The 16,707-nt window shown below is 48.0% G+C and overlaps 1 protein-coding gene across 2 annotated transcripts in view; it reads right to left on the reverse strand.

Annotated features, from left to right (window-relative positions):
- PDLIM2 (PDZ and LIM domain 2) overlaps positions 1 to 16,707 on the reverse strand; it is a 66,541-nt gene that overhangs the window by 27,727 nt on the left and 22,107 nt on the right. For both annotated transcript variants that reach the window (XM_053268975.1, XM_053268976.1), the window contains exons 3-4: positions 11,886 to 12,037; positions 416 to 485 (exon numbers count right to left, since the gene is read on the reverse strand). In XM_053268975.1, the coding sequence (XP_053124950.1) occupies positions 416 to 485; positions 11,886 to 12,037 (222 nt within the window). The remainder of the gene's footprint in view (positions 1 to 415; positions 486 to 11,885; positions 12,038 to 16,707) is intronic.

Here is a 16,707-nt window from a genome sequence, read left to right on the forward strand (position 1 = left end):
TATCTTCGTTATCTAGTGTTTTCCATTATGTTTATTCACATTTTTGCTTATTTGAAGTTCTATCTTAACTATTAAAACAAGGGACTTGATGGCCCTGACTCAACCATATGGATGATTTCAGGTGTAAAGATTAACAGGACAAGAAAACAATGCCTGCCTCTCTGTGGTGTAGAAAGAGAGGAGAAAATGCACCAAACCGACCAGGGTGAACTGGTGCCCCATATATGGCTCCAAATAGGGGTCCCATTTCATTTGATTTTTATCCTACTTTATCCCATAGGATCAAAGCAATTGGCAGTATTTTTTCCTAGAGCTTAATATTCTTGTCCCCAAGAGGCTCATAATTTTAAAAATGTGCTTTAATCCTTAAGACTGTCCGAAGGAACCATTTATACAAAAGCCAAGGTGTGCTCACCTGAAATCGTATACTCAACATTTCTGGAGAACTTTCGCCATTGGTCTGGCTGGGAGAAAATTGCTGAGACCTGGAATCAGAGGAAGAGGATTGTTAGGGAACAAAAATATCTAGTTCTGTGCAGTTCTGTGAACAGGCACCTAACGTGACCTTCATATTTCTCAAATAAGTTAACCAAGATCCAATAAGCAAGCATCCCCTCCAATATTTCTACACCCTCCTGCAGCAAGTGCACCTTAGTGCTCCCAAGCCCATTGAACACTTAGGAAACTCCTTAATTTCATGTAATAGGGTGTCTAATGCACAATAAGTTGGTTCTTGCAAAAATGTGTTTGTCATGCTTAGGAACATAGGAAGCTGCCATATTCTGAGTCAGACCCTTGGTCCATCTAGCTCAGTATTGTCTTCACAGACCGGCAGCGGTTTCTCCAAGGTTGCAGGCAGGAATCCCTCTCAGCCCTATCTTGGAGATACTGCCTGGGAGGGAACGTGGAACCTTCTGCTCTTCCCAGAGCGGCTCCATCCCTTAAGGGGAAGATCTTCCAGTGCTCACACATGTAGTCTCCCATTCATATGCAACCAGGGTGGACCCTGCTTAGCTAAGGGGACAAGTCAGGCTTGCTACCACAAGACCAGTTCTCCTCTGGTCTTTCCGCCATGAAAGAAGTATGGTGCTCCCCTACTGGCCTCTGGACTTTGACAAGAGCCCACCATGCTGACTGACCGAGAAACTTAGGCAAGCAGCACATGTACCTGGCCGTTCATTTTCGATAAGGGAGGAGCCAGCCCTTTGCTTTCGCAAACTGTCCAGTTTGTCTGGGTTTCCATCCTTCGGTTTTAAGATACTTATAACTTCACCTTTCTAAAAACATTTGAGGGGATGAACAGAGCAATCCATAGAAACACACACAAATTAAATACAAATCTTTGGCATCTAACAGTATCTATCGTACCTTTTAAAAAACATTATTTTAAAAGACCACACATGCTTCTAGCCCTCATGATTGCAGAGAAGCACACCAACAATGTGGGGCTGGTTTCTGCTGAAGTCAGAGGAACTGCATGGGTGGCTGGGTGATTTGGGTGTGCACAAATTTCGAGACCTCCTGCGAGAAATGGGGAATTTTAGCTGATGCATACAACAGATCCGTGCTTGAATGTTGTGCAGTCTTCATGATTCCCTCATCATCTCACACTCTCCCCTAAAGACTGGGCTTCCTTCAACAGAAGACGCTTACCTCTCTCAGAGGGTGCACATTAGATGAGGCACAGATGGTACGTCTTGTCTATATGAGCTGCCCTAATACTTCTGCCCTCCTCTAGGATGAACACAGAGCAGCCTCAGTCTCAAGCAAGGATCAAAAGCAGCCTTATACCACCCACAGCTCCCCTCCTTCAAGGGAGCTGCTGGCTCCAGCCGCAAAACAAGGAGAGGGGTTGGATACCTCCCCTGCCTCCAATCCCCACTATGAAATTTGGAGGCGGGAGAAGCGGGAAGGAGTGGCTCCCTTTATAGCCTTTCAACAGGAATGCATTTGGGGCTTTGAAGTAGCTGGGAGCTGGAATTCATTAGGGGGAATTAAATCACAGGGGGTGCGTGGAAAAGGCAGACTGCAGAGATGGGGGAAGAGGAAAGAATGTGGAGAAGTAAGGGAACACTAAGGAGGGGAGATATACAGCATCATGCCCTACATCATTTAAGGTAAGGTGTGCTCTGTGGTTTTCTGTTGATAGAATACAGGAGGGATTGGCCATTGCCATCTCCTGCACAGTATGAGATTATGCCTTTCAGCATCTTCCAGTATCGCTGCTGCCCAATATAGGTGTCTCCCCTAGTCTGGGAAACACACCAGCGGGGATTCGAACCGGCAACCTTCTGCTTGTTAGTCAAGCATTTCCCCACTGCGCCACTTAAGGTGGTGCCCTACATCGTTACGCCAAGCATATATCAGCGTCAATTTCTCTAGTGAGCGTCTTCACTTTCTTTAGTTCTAGACCGTGGTCCAGAAGATGAAGTGTCTCTTGCTATGAAAAACTGATACTCAAGGAGTCAGGACTCCACAATGTTAAGACCATCTAGCAGTGACAGCTTCCCAGTTATTTTAATGTTTACACTCTTCCTTCAAGGAGCCCAGAGTGGTATACACATGGTTATGTTTATCCTCACACCAACCCTGTGAGGCAGGTTAGGCAGAGAGATAAATGACTGGCTCAGAGACACCCAGTGAGTTTCATGGCTGAAGAGGGATTTGAACTCTGGTCTCCCCAGTTCTAGTCCAACTAACCACTACATCATAGAGCATGTGTGTTCAGGTGTACAAATATGTCAGTGCACACACTACATACAGTGCAGAGGAGAGCGGGTCTTGTGTGAGCATGAATTGTCACCTTTGCTAAGCAGGGCCCACCTTGGTTTGCATTTGGATGAGTGACTATGTGAGCACTGTAAGGTAACATAGAAAGCTTCTATATATCCACACCATTGGTCTATCTAGCCCAGTATTGTCTACACAGACGGGCAGCAGCTTCTCCAAGGTTGCAGGCAGGAATGTCTCTCAGCCCTATCTTGGAGATGCTGCCAGGGAGGGAACTTACAACCTTCTGCATGCAGATGATCTTCCCAGAAGAGCCCCATCCCCTACAGGGAATATCTTACAGTGCTCACATGTTGTCTCCCATTCAAAGGCAAACCAGGGTGGACCCTGCTTGGCAAAGGAGACAATTCATGCTTGCTACCACTAGGCCAGCCACCTAATGGCACAGCGGGGAAGTAACTTGCCTAGGGAGCAAGAGGTTGGTTAGGGGCTGGTTCATCTGGAAGTAGGCAGTCCTTAAGATAACATATTCCTAGGCCATAGAAGGATTCAAATATCATAAGCAGCACTTTTTGAACAGAGTCCAGAAGACATGAATTGGCAAGGACCTAATGGCGCAGCAGGGAAATGACTTGCCTAGCAAGCCAGGGGATGCTGGTTTGAATCCCTGCTGGGATGTTTCCCAGACTATAGGGAACACCTATATTGGGCAACAGCTATATTAAGATGTTGAAAGGCATCATCTCATACTGTGCGGGAGATGGACATGCTAAACCCCTCCCATATCCTACCAAAGACAACCGGATGGCTCTGTGGTCGCTAGGAGTCGACACCGACTCGATGGCACAACTTTGCCTTCACCAGGAGACCAGCTCTCCTTTCCCTCAAGGTATTTCCCTGAGGGGTGGGGTCATAGCTAAGCAGAAGAACATCTGCATGCAGGGCTAAGGGGTAAGGTGTCTCTAGGCAGACCTGGGGGAAACTCCTGCCCTATCCCTCGGACAGCCACTTCCAGTCAGTGTAGTAGACCATACTGAGCTAGATGGACCAAGGGTCTGGCTCTGTATAAAGCAGCTTCCTCAGTTCCTACGCAAGAAAAACGTTGCCAGTGAAGCTATGAAGGATCTCCACTTATAATTTGGAAAACCCTTTCCCCCTTTCTTATGAATGAAACTGCAGGCAACCCTTACACCGACCGGATTAAATTGCCTAGGGAGGGATGGGGAGGGGACAGATACAGCGAGAGAGAGAGTCACCAACTGGCTGTGTCTGCTATGAAGAAAGCCCAGCCCAGAGGGAGACCTTGCTGCACTGGAATCATAGGAGGGTGTATCTCTGTGTAGGGCACCTTTACGAGGAACTAATTAACAGGACAGGAGTAGTGCCTCTGGAATCAGTAGCAGGGCTACCTGAATACATATATTTAAGGAGAGGCATGGAATAAATTTCCAGCTCCTAATGGAAATTTTAAAGTGAGGGACAGTCAGGAACAAAACTCTTGAAAGAAAAAGGCACACAGAGAAAGATTTTTTTAAAAAAACCTATCTTTTCAGCATGGATTGCTACGGTCTTTGTGCAAGAGGAGGGTCATCTCTGGAAGAACTAGGAGTTCAGAGGAGTTCTGGCATCCTCTGAGCTAGGTTGTTACATAAGGCATGCCGTGCAAACAGCCGTATGGTTATTGAAGGCTAGAAGGATTGCTCGAAGCACCCAAATGCATTTGCTATGAAGCAGGCAGCACACAAGGGTTTCCAAGCAATCAGAATTGTGGGTACCTACACAGAATAATCAAATCAGAACAGCTTTAAAGAGAGCCTAGATTCAGGTCAGGGATGGGCCTGAAAAGAAGGGTCAAAAGTGCTATCGATGTACAAGATGCAACCTAGTGTAGGGTAGGGATGTGCACAGAACCAGTGGGGGGGTGGTTCGGAGGTGGGGGGGCATACTTTTAAGGATGGGGGAGGGTGCCCTTACCCCTCCCGTCGTGTTTACCCCACCAGCACTCCATTGAATAAGTCTCCGTCAGGGCAGCAGCGTATCTCCCTCCTGCCCGTGTCCTCCTCAGCTGGAAGTTCAAGGAAGTACCCGGTGCACGTTGGGCAAGCAAGTGCGACCTGTGCGTGCCGGGTAGTTCCTTAACTTCCAGCCGAGGACGACACAGGGGTGGCAGGGAGGTATGCTGCCGCCCCGAGGGGGACTTATTCAATGGAGCACCAGCTGGGGAAACACGGCGGGAGGGGTCAGGGCACCCTCCCCCACCCTAGAACTCGTGGAGCCACCAGTCGATCAAACCAGTTGGGAGGCCCATAAAGGGCCTCCGAACCAGTTCCGTGCACATCCCTAGTGTAGATGTTCCCAATCTTTGGGCCCGCAGATGCTCCCATCAGCAGCAGCCACAATGACTTTGGGGGACATCTCGAGACCCAAGGTTGGGAACTCCTAACTTAGTAGATCAGGGGGGAAAGAACAAACCATTTCAACAGGGTTTTCCTATAGCTTCTCATTACCATGCACACCTAGTAAGGCCACCATTCCAGAATGGTTTCAAGGGCAAGATATTTTAATGCCCAAACTCTTTTGCAGCTTAAGGTAGATCTGAGCTAGCTGGAGATTCTCATTCCAGAAGTAAGACTCTTCACTCTACACAACTTTCCTTCTCAGTTTTGGACTCCACTTTCTACACCTCACAGACAGGACAACAGTCCTATTCTGGGCCCAGCAGAGAACGTAGTTCCAGTGATCGAAAAGATCTGGGTCCGATTCTAATCTCACGAAACAGGGAGGTAAGTTCAGTCAGGGAGTTTCGGACAGAGCACATCAAGCGCTTGTAAAGGAAATTTCAGAATCAAGTTGAGAACCATCTCAGGAAATATCTCTCTAACGTTTTGGCTGGAGTGGGGTACATATGTATGTCTGGGGTTGGGTTTTTTTGACAAAAAGTTGTCAAAACAAGACCGTTAGTGGAGCATAATAGCTAAGAGTGCAGACAGGAAACCCGCAATTCAAAAAAACGCCACCACAAACACACACACACACATAATGCCCTTAGATAAGTCGCTATTCTCTCAGCTCCCATCCACTATATGGGGGATAGGACTCCTGGCATACCTGACAGGGCTGGGTTTTTTAAAAAAAAGATAATATTTTGTCTTTTACTATTACAATAATATAAGATATAGTGATGCCGTAGAACATGGACACATAAGGTTGCCAACTGACAAGTTACTCTTCGTTTCCCACCCCAATATCAAGCCATTAAAAATCTCCAGGATTGCTTTTAATTGTTTCCTGAAGAGCGACACCAGTTCTTAGAGAAGCCAGGTCAATTCCGATGGACTGGAAGTCTATGGGCACAATATTAGACACTTTTGCATCCTGGCCCGTGTGAGGAGAGCAGAGGCGCTCTTACCCCTGGACTTTGGGGCCAAAGTCCAGAGCCTCCACAGCCCCCCGGGGGAGGGGGCAAATCCTCTTTAGGTTGTTCTGGGTGGTGTGGTCACCTGGTGGAGCATGACGATGCTTAATTTACAGGGGAGGGAGGGCTTCCAAACACCTTTAGGTCCAGGCTCCAAAATTACCTAGGTGCACCTCTGGAAGAGAGGCTCCACCCAGAGCAGCAGTTGCGGGGCTGGGTGGGGTTGAAAGCAGACAAAAGGGGAACTTTTACAGGGCTTGCACAGGCCCCGAAGAGGAGCAGCAACAGCAGCAGCAGCCAGGAGTTTGAATCACAGCATCTCTGCTGTTCCAGCGACATCGCTTTTATTGTACTGTGTAACTTACTCTTAAGTCGCCCCGGGGATCTTTTATATGGAAAGCAGTGTACAAAACTTTTAAACAGGGCCTTCCCCATTGAAAAATAAAGCCAACCTAGGTATAACATTGAATCGTACTGAACTGTTGCAAGAGTGAGAAATGCATGTGAATCACTATGGATGGTTGCAGCTAGGGATGATGGGAGCTGTAGTCCAAGCATAGCTGGGGAGACTCAGGTTGGCCACCCACAGACTAAAAACTCAGGGGGATCAACTCCTCAGCGGCTGGCAGGAAAACTAAGTACACAAACCAAAATACACAGACTCTGCTTCAAGGGTCGGGGAGGGGTTGGGAAGCATTCTAGACCTCGGTATTCGACACAGGACTCCTCTACTCTGCGGGGAAAGAGAGCCAAGACGACAGCCAGCACTGAGCCAACTCCAAAAGCTCCAAGCGCCCCAGGACAAGTGGAGAGAGGCAAGAGGCTCAGAGGAGGGTGGAGGAGGAAGAGAGAGGATGAGCCGAAGGCCCCGGAATGAGAGGAATGCCGCCTCCTGAGTTGCTCCAGTTCGGTTTGTCGGTTTTGGGGCGGTGCCAAGATGCCATTAGAACTTCCCAAGCCTCATCAGGCCTCCGTCGCACGTAGGAAGCGGCAGGAGAAATGAGGAGGAAAGGACACCGCTGCGAACCGAGGGGACAAGGCAAAGGGACAGGCCCAAGGCGTGAGAGGCCTGGCCAGGCATGCAGGCAGCCTGCTTTGCCCAGCCCAGCTGCTCCGCAGAACATTTGGGCATACACACACACACACACACACACACACACACACACACTCGCACAGGGGCACCAGAAGTTTGCAAGCTGAAGCATGCTAAGTGCAGTGGAGAGGTGCGAGGAGGGCCCACCAAGGCTCACGCGGCAGGTGTGGAGTGGGGCAGCTCGGCTTGAATACCTCCAGCAAGAGTGACTGATCCGGTGGCGGCCCTGGGCAGGTACCTTTTGAGTGAGGCATCCGAGCCAGGGATTCCCCCCGGAGGCATGAGCTGGACCCAGCACCTGCGGAAGCAGGCCAAGCCCCAGTATTGGCCAGCACAGGGCAGGGAAAGAGATTCTGAGTCATGCCACTAGAAGGCCACACCTTGGACAGCAGCCCGCTGGCTGATGAGTGCTTCAGTCCTCTGCGGGGGGGGGGGGGGGGCTCCTGCCACCCTGCCAAACAAGTTTCATACGTCACACAGTTGGAAATACTGAAAGGCAACAAGCTTGCCCCCCCACCCTGGGCAGTGCCACTGGCATCCCTTCCTGTGCGGCACCTCCAAAAGCCGGCTTCACAGCTCACTCGCTTCCGAGTCACACGGGGAGTATTGCATAAGCCTAGTGGAACTTCTGACAGGTCCAGGAAAATTCTAGGTGTGCATGTAGCAAGAGCAGGGTTTTGAAGCCGTCTCCTCTGCATGTGCTCTTTGTGAGGAAGGCAATCTGTATGCAGCTCATTGACTTTTTTTAGTTCAGGGGTTCTCCAACTTGAGTCCCCCAGTGTTCCCTCTCAGGCAAGCCGCCAGCGCATGTGCACACAAGTCTTTTGATGTCTGCTCAGTTAGTTTTAGATCCCGCTCAGGTCAACTCAGGAAGGCCCCAATCCGGATGTACATACACTGTCTCAATACTGCCGCCCAGAAAAAAACTCATTCCACACGCAGAGGAAAAAAATTAGAGCAAACACTCCAAGAGGAGAGCTGGAGTTGTGGTAGCAAGCATGACTTGTCCCCTTAGCTAAGCAGGGTCTGCCCTGGTTGCCTTTGAATGGGAGACCACATGTGAGCACTGGAAGATATTCCCCTTGGGGGACGATGGAGCCACTCTGGGAAGAGCAGAAGGTTCCAAGTTCCCTCCCTGGCAGCATCTCCAAGACAGGGCTGGGAGAGACTCCTGCCTGCAACCTTGGAGAAGCTGCTGCCAGTCTGGGTAGACAATACTGAGCAAGATGGACCTATGGTCTGACAGACAGCTTCCTCTGTTCCCCATATGATGATGGACCTCATTGTGGATGATGGGTGTTGTAGTTCAACAGCTGGGGACCCAAGTTTGAAACTCTGTTCTAGCCCTTCCTGACAGAAGAATTTAAGTATCAGTAACTGTCATCAACATTTGAAAAGGGACATTCAAGATTAGCAACCCAGAATGCCTGTGGACTGAAGTTTCAACATACATCTGGCTTGTGGCTACTTAACAGGGAAGCCTTACCCAATGGCTTCCCAGAATGACACACCCCATCCTGGAGGGGGGGGGAAGAGAGAGAGAGCGAGAGAGAGAGAGCTCTCCTACTCATAGCTGGGGAAAGCAAGGAAGTTTATGGGCTCTGTCTCCCCATGCTCCCTATCAAGGCTTTTAATGGGCCATAGTTCTTGAGCTTGAAACAAAAGTCTTGCCTGCTGGCTGGTTAGTTATTTTTTGAACCCAACGTCCATGCAAGGCAATTTAAAAATGTGCACTTATGGCAGTGAGTTAGGTATTTGGGTTTTCCTCTTCTGGGACAAGTGGCCACGCCACATATCATCACAACTGGAATGTGTGCATTCTTGGCAAATTTTCTAGTCCTCATGGCAGGCGTTTGAAACCATACAGACGCTGCAGGTTCCAAAGCAACACAGACTTTGGGCAAAGCTGCTGAGCGTATGGCTCTTCCCCTCTCCCGTAGGTTCCCAGTTCTTCTTGTCCCTCTACTGCCCACTTGCCTTGGCCTCGTCTGCCAATCACGGGCTTGCCAAAACCATTTGCAAAATAACCCACAGTACAATACAAGTGTGTGTTGCAAAAAAAAAAAAAAGGTTCATTAAATGGCAAAAGTTTAGTTTGCTTGGAAAAGGGCACTTGTGCATACAATCACAGGGATCTGCAAAACCAAAACCAGAGCAGCTTTAAGAAGCTGTCCTGACCACAGGATGTCCTCATTTGCAGGGCACAGGAAGCTGCTCTTCCCAAAGTGCCCTCTGGCAGGCCACACGCAACGGAGGACTGCCACTCTCTCCCCCCTCCCCCGGCAAAAGAGGAGCCCCTGAGCGCTGGAACCAGTCGGACCTGGATGGCAGGAAAACAATGGCCAGAACCACCTCCCCTTCCAGCTAAGCCGCTTTGCCTTAGCTGTGCTCTACTTTCTAAACCACTAAGGCTCCCAAAGCCAAGAAAGCGGCTCTTAAACATTGTGCAAGAGGAACCAAGAGGAGGCCACTCAAGTCTAGCAGACAAGCTCGTTCAGCGGCTCCCACAAGGCCAAGCCCAGGCGACTTCTCTGCAGCCAGAACCATCGACCGGCCAACTATGGTATACATACCACTGCTGTGCTACCCTTGAATCCGGGATTCAAGCCATTTCTCCCGGCTGCAGCTCCCACACAGAGCCAGAAAGACGGCTTTAATTTCATGGACGGGGTGTGCCATTCCAGTGCTTTTGATCCCTACAGTCCCAACATAGGGCAGACAGCCCCACACAGCCAAAAGGTTTAAGGCAGGGGATTCTGACGGAACACCTTACTAGGGTGGGTGGATATACGTTTAGTATTAGACAGCAAAACCCTAGATACAGACAGCCTAACGTTCAAATTATTTAGACGGGATGGGGGGTCTCAAACGTGGGTCGCCAGATGTTGGTGGACTACAACTCCCATCATCCCCACTCCCAATGGCCAAGCATCTCAGGAGGGCACTTCTCACATGGCAGGCTGCATGCTATTGCCCTCTATAAGTCACAAGGGCTGTTCTCACGAACGGCATGAGGGGAGGAGAAGCCTCCAACCCTAATGCGGGAGCAGTGTAAGCTCCCAACTGGCCATCGTGAGAATTCTATAAGCAAGGTAGGAGGAAGGGAAGATGCTCTTCTGTGAGCTGGATATGGAGGTGGGCAGTAAGGGTGAGCCCAGGATTTGTGCCCGAATGAGGGTGGAGGAAAAGCCCTCCCCTCGGCTCCAGACCCAGCTTGCAGGCAGTCACTCCTCCAACCCCATCCACCTCCCTTGCTTGGAGAAGTCTCACGATGGCCAATCAGGAGCGTGCCTGGCTCCCAATTCAGATGGCGGCTCCTCCTACCCTTGTGCCTGAGACCATCCCGACAGCCTTTCTATTCCTGGTGCAACCCAGCTACCGCCTTAGCCCATGTCTCTTCCACCTGCCTTAAGTGAAAGAGAGTTTATCGTAAACAGAGGCTGGAGCTTTTTCTGTGGCAGAGACTTGTGCTGAGGGGAGGGCGAGGAAAAGACCGAGCTTCTCCTGGAACTAAAAACCCCTGCTTTTAGTTTGCATCTCCTCCAAAATGGAGCAGGTGCATTCACATGTTGGTCAAATTTACCCTGAAGTCACTGCGAGCTATCAGGGAGCACTTCACACACAATTTGTTTTTTTCATCAGGTGTTAGAGTGTAGCCCAGTTTAGACTGGTTAAAAACAATTTATATTGGTTTTTTAAAAATCCACGTTTTATATCACTTTTGGGGGGCAACTTCGAACTCGCAGTGAACCTGTGGTAAAGCCTGCTGTCTGGGAAAGCTTCTGCTCTCTGCACAGAAAGGTAACCCAGCACCACCAACCATGGCCCTTAGGGTCAGGGTGTGTTCATTCCCAGGAGGAATTTACTACCAAGGTGTCATTCATACAGCCAGGAGTATTATTCTATCTGGATGGTTTGCCCTTAATGCGGAGCAAATGCATCCTAAAAACGTTGCACTGTTTACAATGGTTTGGTGGGATGCATCATCATTTCTGCGGAGCCATATGGAGAGACCCCAGATTAGGATCATTACAATATTCATTCTATGGGAGCAGAAGAATTGGGAGAAGAACCAAGCAGTAGGTAGAGCTTCACAATGGGCCATCTGCCAAGCACTAAGGAGGACTAAAGGTCAGCGGCAGCAGTGCTAGTGTTAGAACTGAGAACCCAGCTCAAGAGCTAAAAGCACCACTGTCTATACCCAGATAGCATAAAACCTGCAAGAGAAGTGGTCCTTGCAATATTGTTGCTTTGGTGTCTTTGTCAAGGCAGAAAAGCGGTATACAAATGCAACCAATAAATAAAAGGGACAATTCATGCATGCTACCACATGACCAGCTCTCCATAGAGAGCACACTGCAGGAATCTAAACTATGGAATGCTATGGTTAAATAGCACAATGAAGCAAGACACCCTGATGGTGATTGTTAAACATATTTATGGGATTCAGAGTCCCAGAACAATAGTCTATGGCAAGGTTCCTTAACCGTGTAGTCCAGCAACATCTGGGGACCCAACTCTCATCATCCTCAGCCATGGCCTTTGTGGCTGGGGATGATGGGAGTTGTAGTCCAACACAATCTGGGGACCCGAGGTTAAGGAACCCTGGTCTATGGTGAAAGCAGCCCCAATTACTTGCATTCTCACCTGTCCACCTGAAGCTGCAGCTGCCCAGAGCACTGCTTAATTTTGTTCTGTGCCTCCACGTTGAGCATCTCAGAAGTGGTCTCACCATTGATGGAGACTATGACATCACCAGGTCGAAGGTTGCCCAGGGCTGCTTTGCCGTTCTCCGTTACCTGTACAATAAGGAAGGAAAGTATGCAGCCAAGATGAGGTAGCTAGAATTAAGCCCTCCTATTTCCCCAACTGCACAAGACTAGCGTAGCTCCAGAAAAGATAAACAGGCATTCTACCCGGTTGCCCTATGAGTGAGAGAGGCATTCTACATTTGCAAAATCTGCCTCCACTGACTCTGTCCCTGGTATCCAGACAAGCATCTGCACAAAGGATTTCCCTGGATTAGTCAATAATATGGGCTAAATTAACCTCTATTAAGAGCCCATGCACCCATCCATATCGGGATTAGAAGTGGATTTGCAACATTACGCTTGATAGAAAGAGTTAATTAAGCATGACTAAAAAACCTGAGAAGAGTAACAGTATCCTGTTACGGCAAAACACAAAGATTCCTGCTACCTTTTAAAAGACCAATAAGCTTATTATGCTGTAAGCTTTCCTACTCCACCACATGTTGGATTTTTAAAGTGCCAACAAAGGACGCTACCCTCTCCTGTTACAGAGTAGAGTGTAGAGTTCTGTTGCTGCAGTCATCTAAAGAACACGCATGGAGATTGTAGTACGATCTAAACTAAATAGGTTTACTGGTGAAGTACATTCTGGATAAGAAAGATCTAACCCTGTCTAAAGGCTACATAATGTATAGGTGGGAGGAGAGAGAGATGTTTTCAGCTACTCTCCAAGAGGAAAGGAGGTGGACTGACTCCCCACAGGAAATACCTGAGGAGTCAAGGCAGGGGTCATAGAGTAGAGGTAAAGCAGGGACAGGTAAGGAGACCCTCACTAACTACCTCTACTCCCAATGCCCCTAGCGACCATTAGGATAGTTGATGCAAAAAGGTTGATGCACTGGAACTCCATCTCCAACATCACACACACTCAACAAGTGGTAGGGGAGAAAGAAACTAGCTCACCATGCCTCTCTGTTAGGGGTTTGCAAACAAGTTGGACTTCAACTCCAAACTCAACTTGGAGTTCAACTCCAACTCTGGCCCTCTTGTCAGTCCCTGATTTCCGAGAGGTTCGGGGCTCTCGGACCCACGAAAGGGCTTTTTCAGTTGCTGCCCCACTTCTCTGGAACTCTCTTCCCCTCCAGATTCGTTTAGCCCCTTCCTTACTGATCTTCAAATCTCTATTGAAGACTTTTCTTTTTCGCCAGGCTTATGCCCTTGAGTTTACTTCATTTGTTTTTTGTTAGTTAGTTTAGTTTTTAATTTAGAATGCAATTTTTAATGTTGCCCTCTCTGCATGTTTTTGTGCACTGCCTGGCTTTGGAGTGGGTGGTATATTAAATGTCTCTCATAAACAAACAAACAAGCAAACAAACAAACAAAACTCCCATCAACCCCAGCAACACATCCGAGGACCCACATTTGCAAACCTGAGCCCTAGAGTTCTAGCCCCCCACATTGCTGGCCTGTGTGAGTTATATCTGAATCATGTGGTTGCTTAGGGGTTGTTTTTTTTTAAAAATGCCTGATATATATTTATATATTTACTGAGGTGTGGGTATGTGTGGTTTTTTAACTGCGAAAGCTACCAATACCCCTAAATGTGGAGCTGTAGAGTGACCATGTGATCAAGCTAGCAACTGCCTTGTACATAACAGCCAGTTTTATAGTACAAGGTTGGCCGATAATACTGTAACAGGCGGCGGAGGACCAGTCTTGTGCCGGATGAGGGGGAAGTACTTAACCATGTCCAGACCTGGAAACTGAAGGCTAGAAAATTTGGGACCAACAAAAAGTACTTTTTCACATAGCGCATAATTAATCTATGGAATTCTCTTGCCAAGGGATGTGGTGATAAGCTTGGATGGCTTTAAAAGGGGCTTAGAGAAATTCATGGAGGACAGGTCTATCAATGGCTACTAGCCTGGTGGCTATAGACCACCTCCAGCCTCAGAGGCAAGATGCCTCTAAGTACCAGTTGCAGGGGAGCAAAAGCAAGAGAGAGGCCATGCCCTCACCTCTTGCTTGTGGGCTTCTCAGAGGCATCTGATGGGCCACTGTGAGAAACAAGATGCTGGACTAGATGGAGTTCCTTGGGCCTTATCCAGCAGGGCTGTTCTTATATTCATGTAACTTTAAAAGGCCAGACATTAAAGGGAGTCTACTGTTCCTTTTTTGCATGCATCAATCATTAGATAACAAGAGTATAAATAATAATAATAATAATAATAATAATAATAATAATAATAATAATAATAATTCAATTTCTATACTGCCCTTCCAAAAATGGCTCAGGGCGGTTTACAAAGAGAAATAACAAATAAGATGGCTCCCTGTCCCCAAAGGGCTCACATTCTAAAAAGAAACATAAGACACACACCAGCAACAGTCACTGGAAGTGACTTCCCCCCACAGTGAACACCTCTGGCACCATCAGGCAACTGCTACGATCCCAGCATAGCCCACTGCTGATGCATGCCCTCCAAGGAGGATTTGGCCCAGGCCTCATTTTTGCTGCTGATGGCTTCCTTTGCTGTTATAGCTTCCTCCACCCACAACATAATGTCATTCTGGAGCATCAATGGGGTGGTGGGGAGGGGCGGAGGATGGTGGCCATCAGCTAATGGCTGCCAAGAGATGCATCCACCACTGCCAAGGACCCCCTTAAAACTAGAGCCAAAATGGCAGACAGAGGTGCACAAGAAACCAAGAGCAAGGACCCCCTTAAAACAGGAGCCAGTCCTGAACTGCAGAAATGATGAAGCTTATACAAATTGTATCATAAAGGGAGAGAAGAAAACAGTTGAGCTATGTGGACTACTTGTTTTTATCTAACTAAAGTAAACAATAACATTTTAAATTGGTCTCTTGCAATATCATAACCTTCTTTGTACTCAGATTCTGCTTTGTTATATAGTAGCTGGAATAAATCTTTATTTATTGGTGTTTTAATGGTTATTTTACTCTGGTTTTTATATGCTTTAACTGTTTTATGCTGTAAGCCGCCTAGAGACTTGGGAAGTGGGCGGTATGCAGATTTATTAAAGAAATAAATGATTTCTTACATCAACATACTTAATACTTGCTATTCATTTCGCAATGTATTTGGGAAACACCTCAATATAGGACGCACGATCATGATGTACAAATTAGGTGAAATGTTAATCAAGAGACTGAAAACGAAGTCATCGCATTACATCTGTAGCTTCCCCTCTAGACAATTTGTTTGAAGTGAAAAACATTTACAAATCAAGTCCCTGTCAGCAAGCAAGTATATGCCTTATAATATTCTTCTCCCAGACTACTGGCAACTGACAGCCAAGTTGAGTATGACGAAACCAGGTGGCTGTTGCTAAGAGAAAGTGCTCACCTGGGAAGCTCTATATCCCTAGAGCCAATGCAAGGTTGCTGCTCAGTTCCTGAAGCCAAGAGAGAGGAAAGAAGGTGCCCTTGGACTTGTTTCCATAGCCTGGACCAACCCATGGGTGGGACACCCTCAACCCCTGATCGAGCAGTCCCGTTGAATTCAATGGGCCTTATGCCCAGGTAAGTGGATATAGGATTGCAGTCTCCCCCACCACACACACACAAATAGTCCTGTGGTTACCCATTACCAAGCCCTAAACTCAATTCAACACACTAATTTTCAATGTTCCTACCACATTCACAAATACAAATGGCAAATCAGAGGCTAAAGTGAACAGAGAGTGAGGAAAGAACCCCCAATAAAAGCCAGGAGTCTTGGTTCTCCTGACAAATAATCATGGAAGCAATAGCAGGGTTCTTTTTATGCAAAGGGTGATGGGTGGAATGCAGAATTCCCTAACACTAAGTGACTCAGGGCAGAGAGCTCGGGGTCTAACCAACCACTCAAAACGTTCTTAGCAATGCAGATGGTGGGGGTTTAATTCAAAGAAATAGCGACCTCTGAAACCATTTCAGGTTGGTTCACGTGTCCAGATCATGTGAGGGAGTCCCTACCATCTATAACAGAGAGAGCAACTACTGACCGGGGGGGGGCGTGGTCAGAGACCAGTGTTCCAATATGACTAACCCCAGCAACCATCACGGCAAGTTATTTCCAAAAAGGGACTGGAAACAAAATGGAGCAGTGAATTTCCCAGTCCCTAACAGGAGTGATAGTGAGCATGAGTGGTCCACTTTTCTAAGCAAGGTTCACCTTGGTTTGCATTTGGATGGGTGACTAAATATCAGCGTTGTCTGCTATAAGAGAGAGGATGGAACTGTACTTCTGTGGCAGAACATCTGCATGTAGAAGGTCCCAGGTTCAGTCCCTGGCAGCATCTCCAGGTAGAGCTGGGAAAAACTCAGGGAGAGGAGTGCTGGTCTGGTGGTAGCAAGCATGACTTGTCCCCTTAGCTAAGCAGGGTCTGCCTTGGTTGCATATGAATGGGAGACTTGATGTGTGAGCACTGGAAGATCTTCCCCTCAGGGGATGGAGCCGCTCTGGGAAGAGCAGAAGGTTTCAAGTTCCCTCCCTGGCAGCATCTCCAAGATAGGGCTGAGAGAGATTCCTGCCTGCAGCCTTGGAGAAGCCGCTGCCAGTCTGTGAAGACAATACTGAGCTAGATAGACCAATGGTCTGACTCAGTATATGGCAGCTTCCTATGTTACTATGTTCCTGCCTGAAACCTTTGAGAAGCTGCTGTCAGTGTAGACAGTACAGAGTTAGATGGACCAAGAGTCTGATTCAGTAT

The sequence above is a fragment of the Hemicordylus capensis genome, chromosome 8 (genome assembly GCF_027244095.1).
Source record: "Hemicordylus capensis ecotype Gifberg chromosome 8, rHemCap1.1.pri, whole genome shotgun sequence".
Classification (NCBI taxonomy): domain Eukaryota; kingdom Metazoa; phylum Chordata; class Lepidosauria; order Squamata; family Cordylidae; genus Hemicordylus; species Hemicordylus capensis.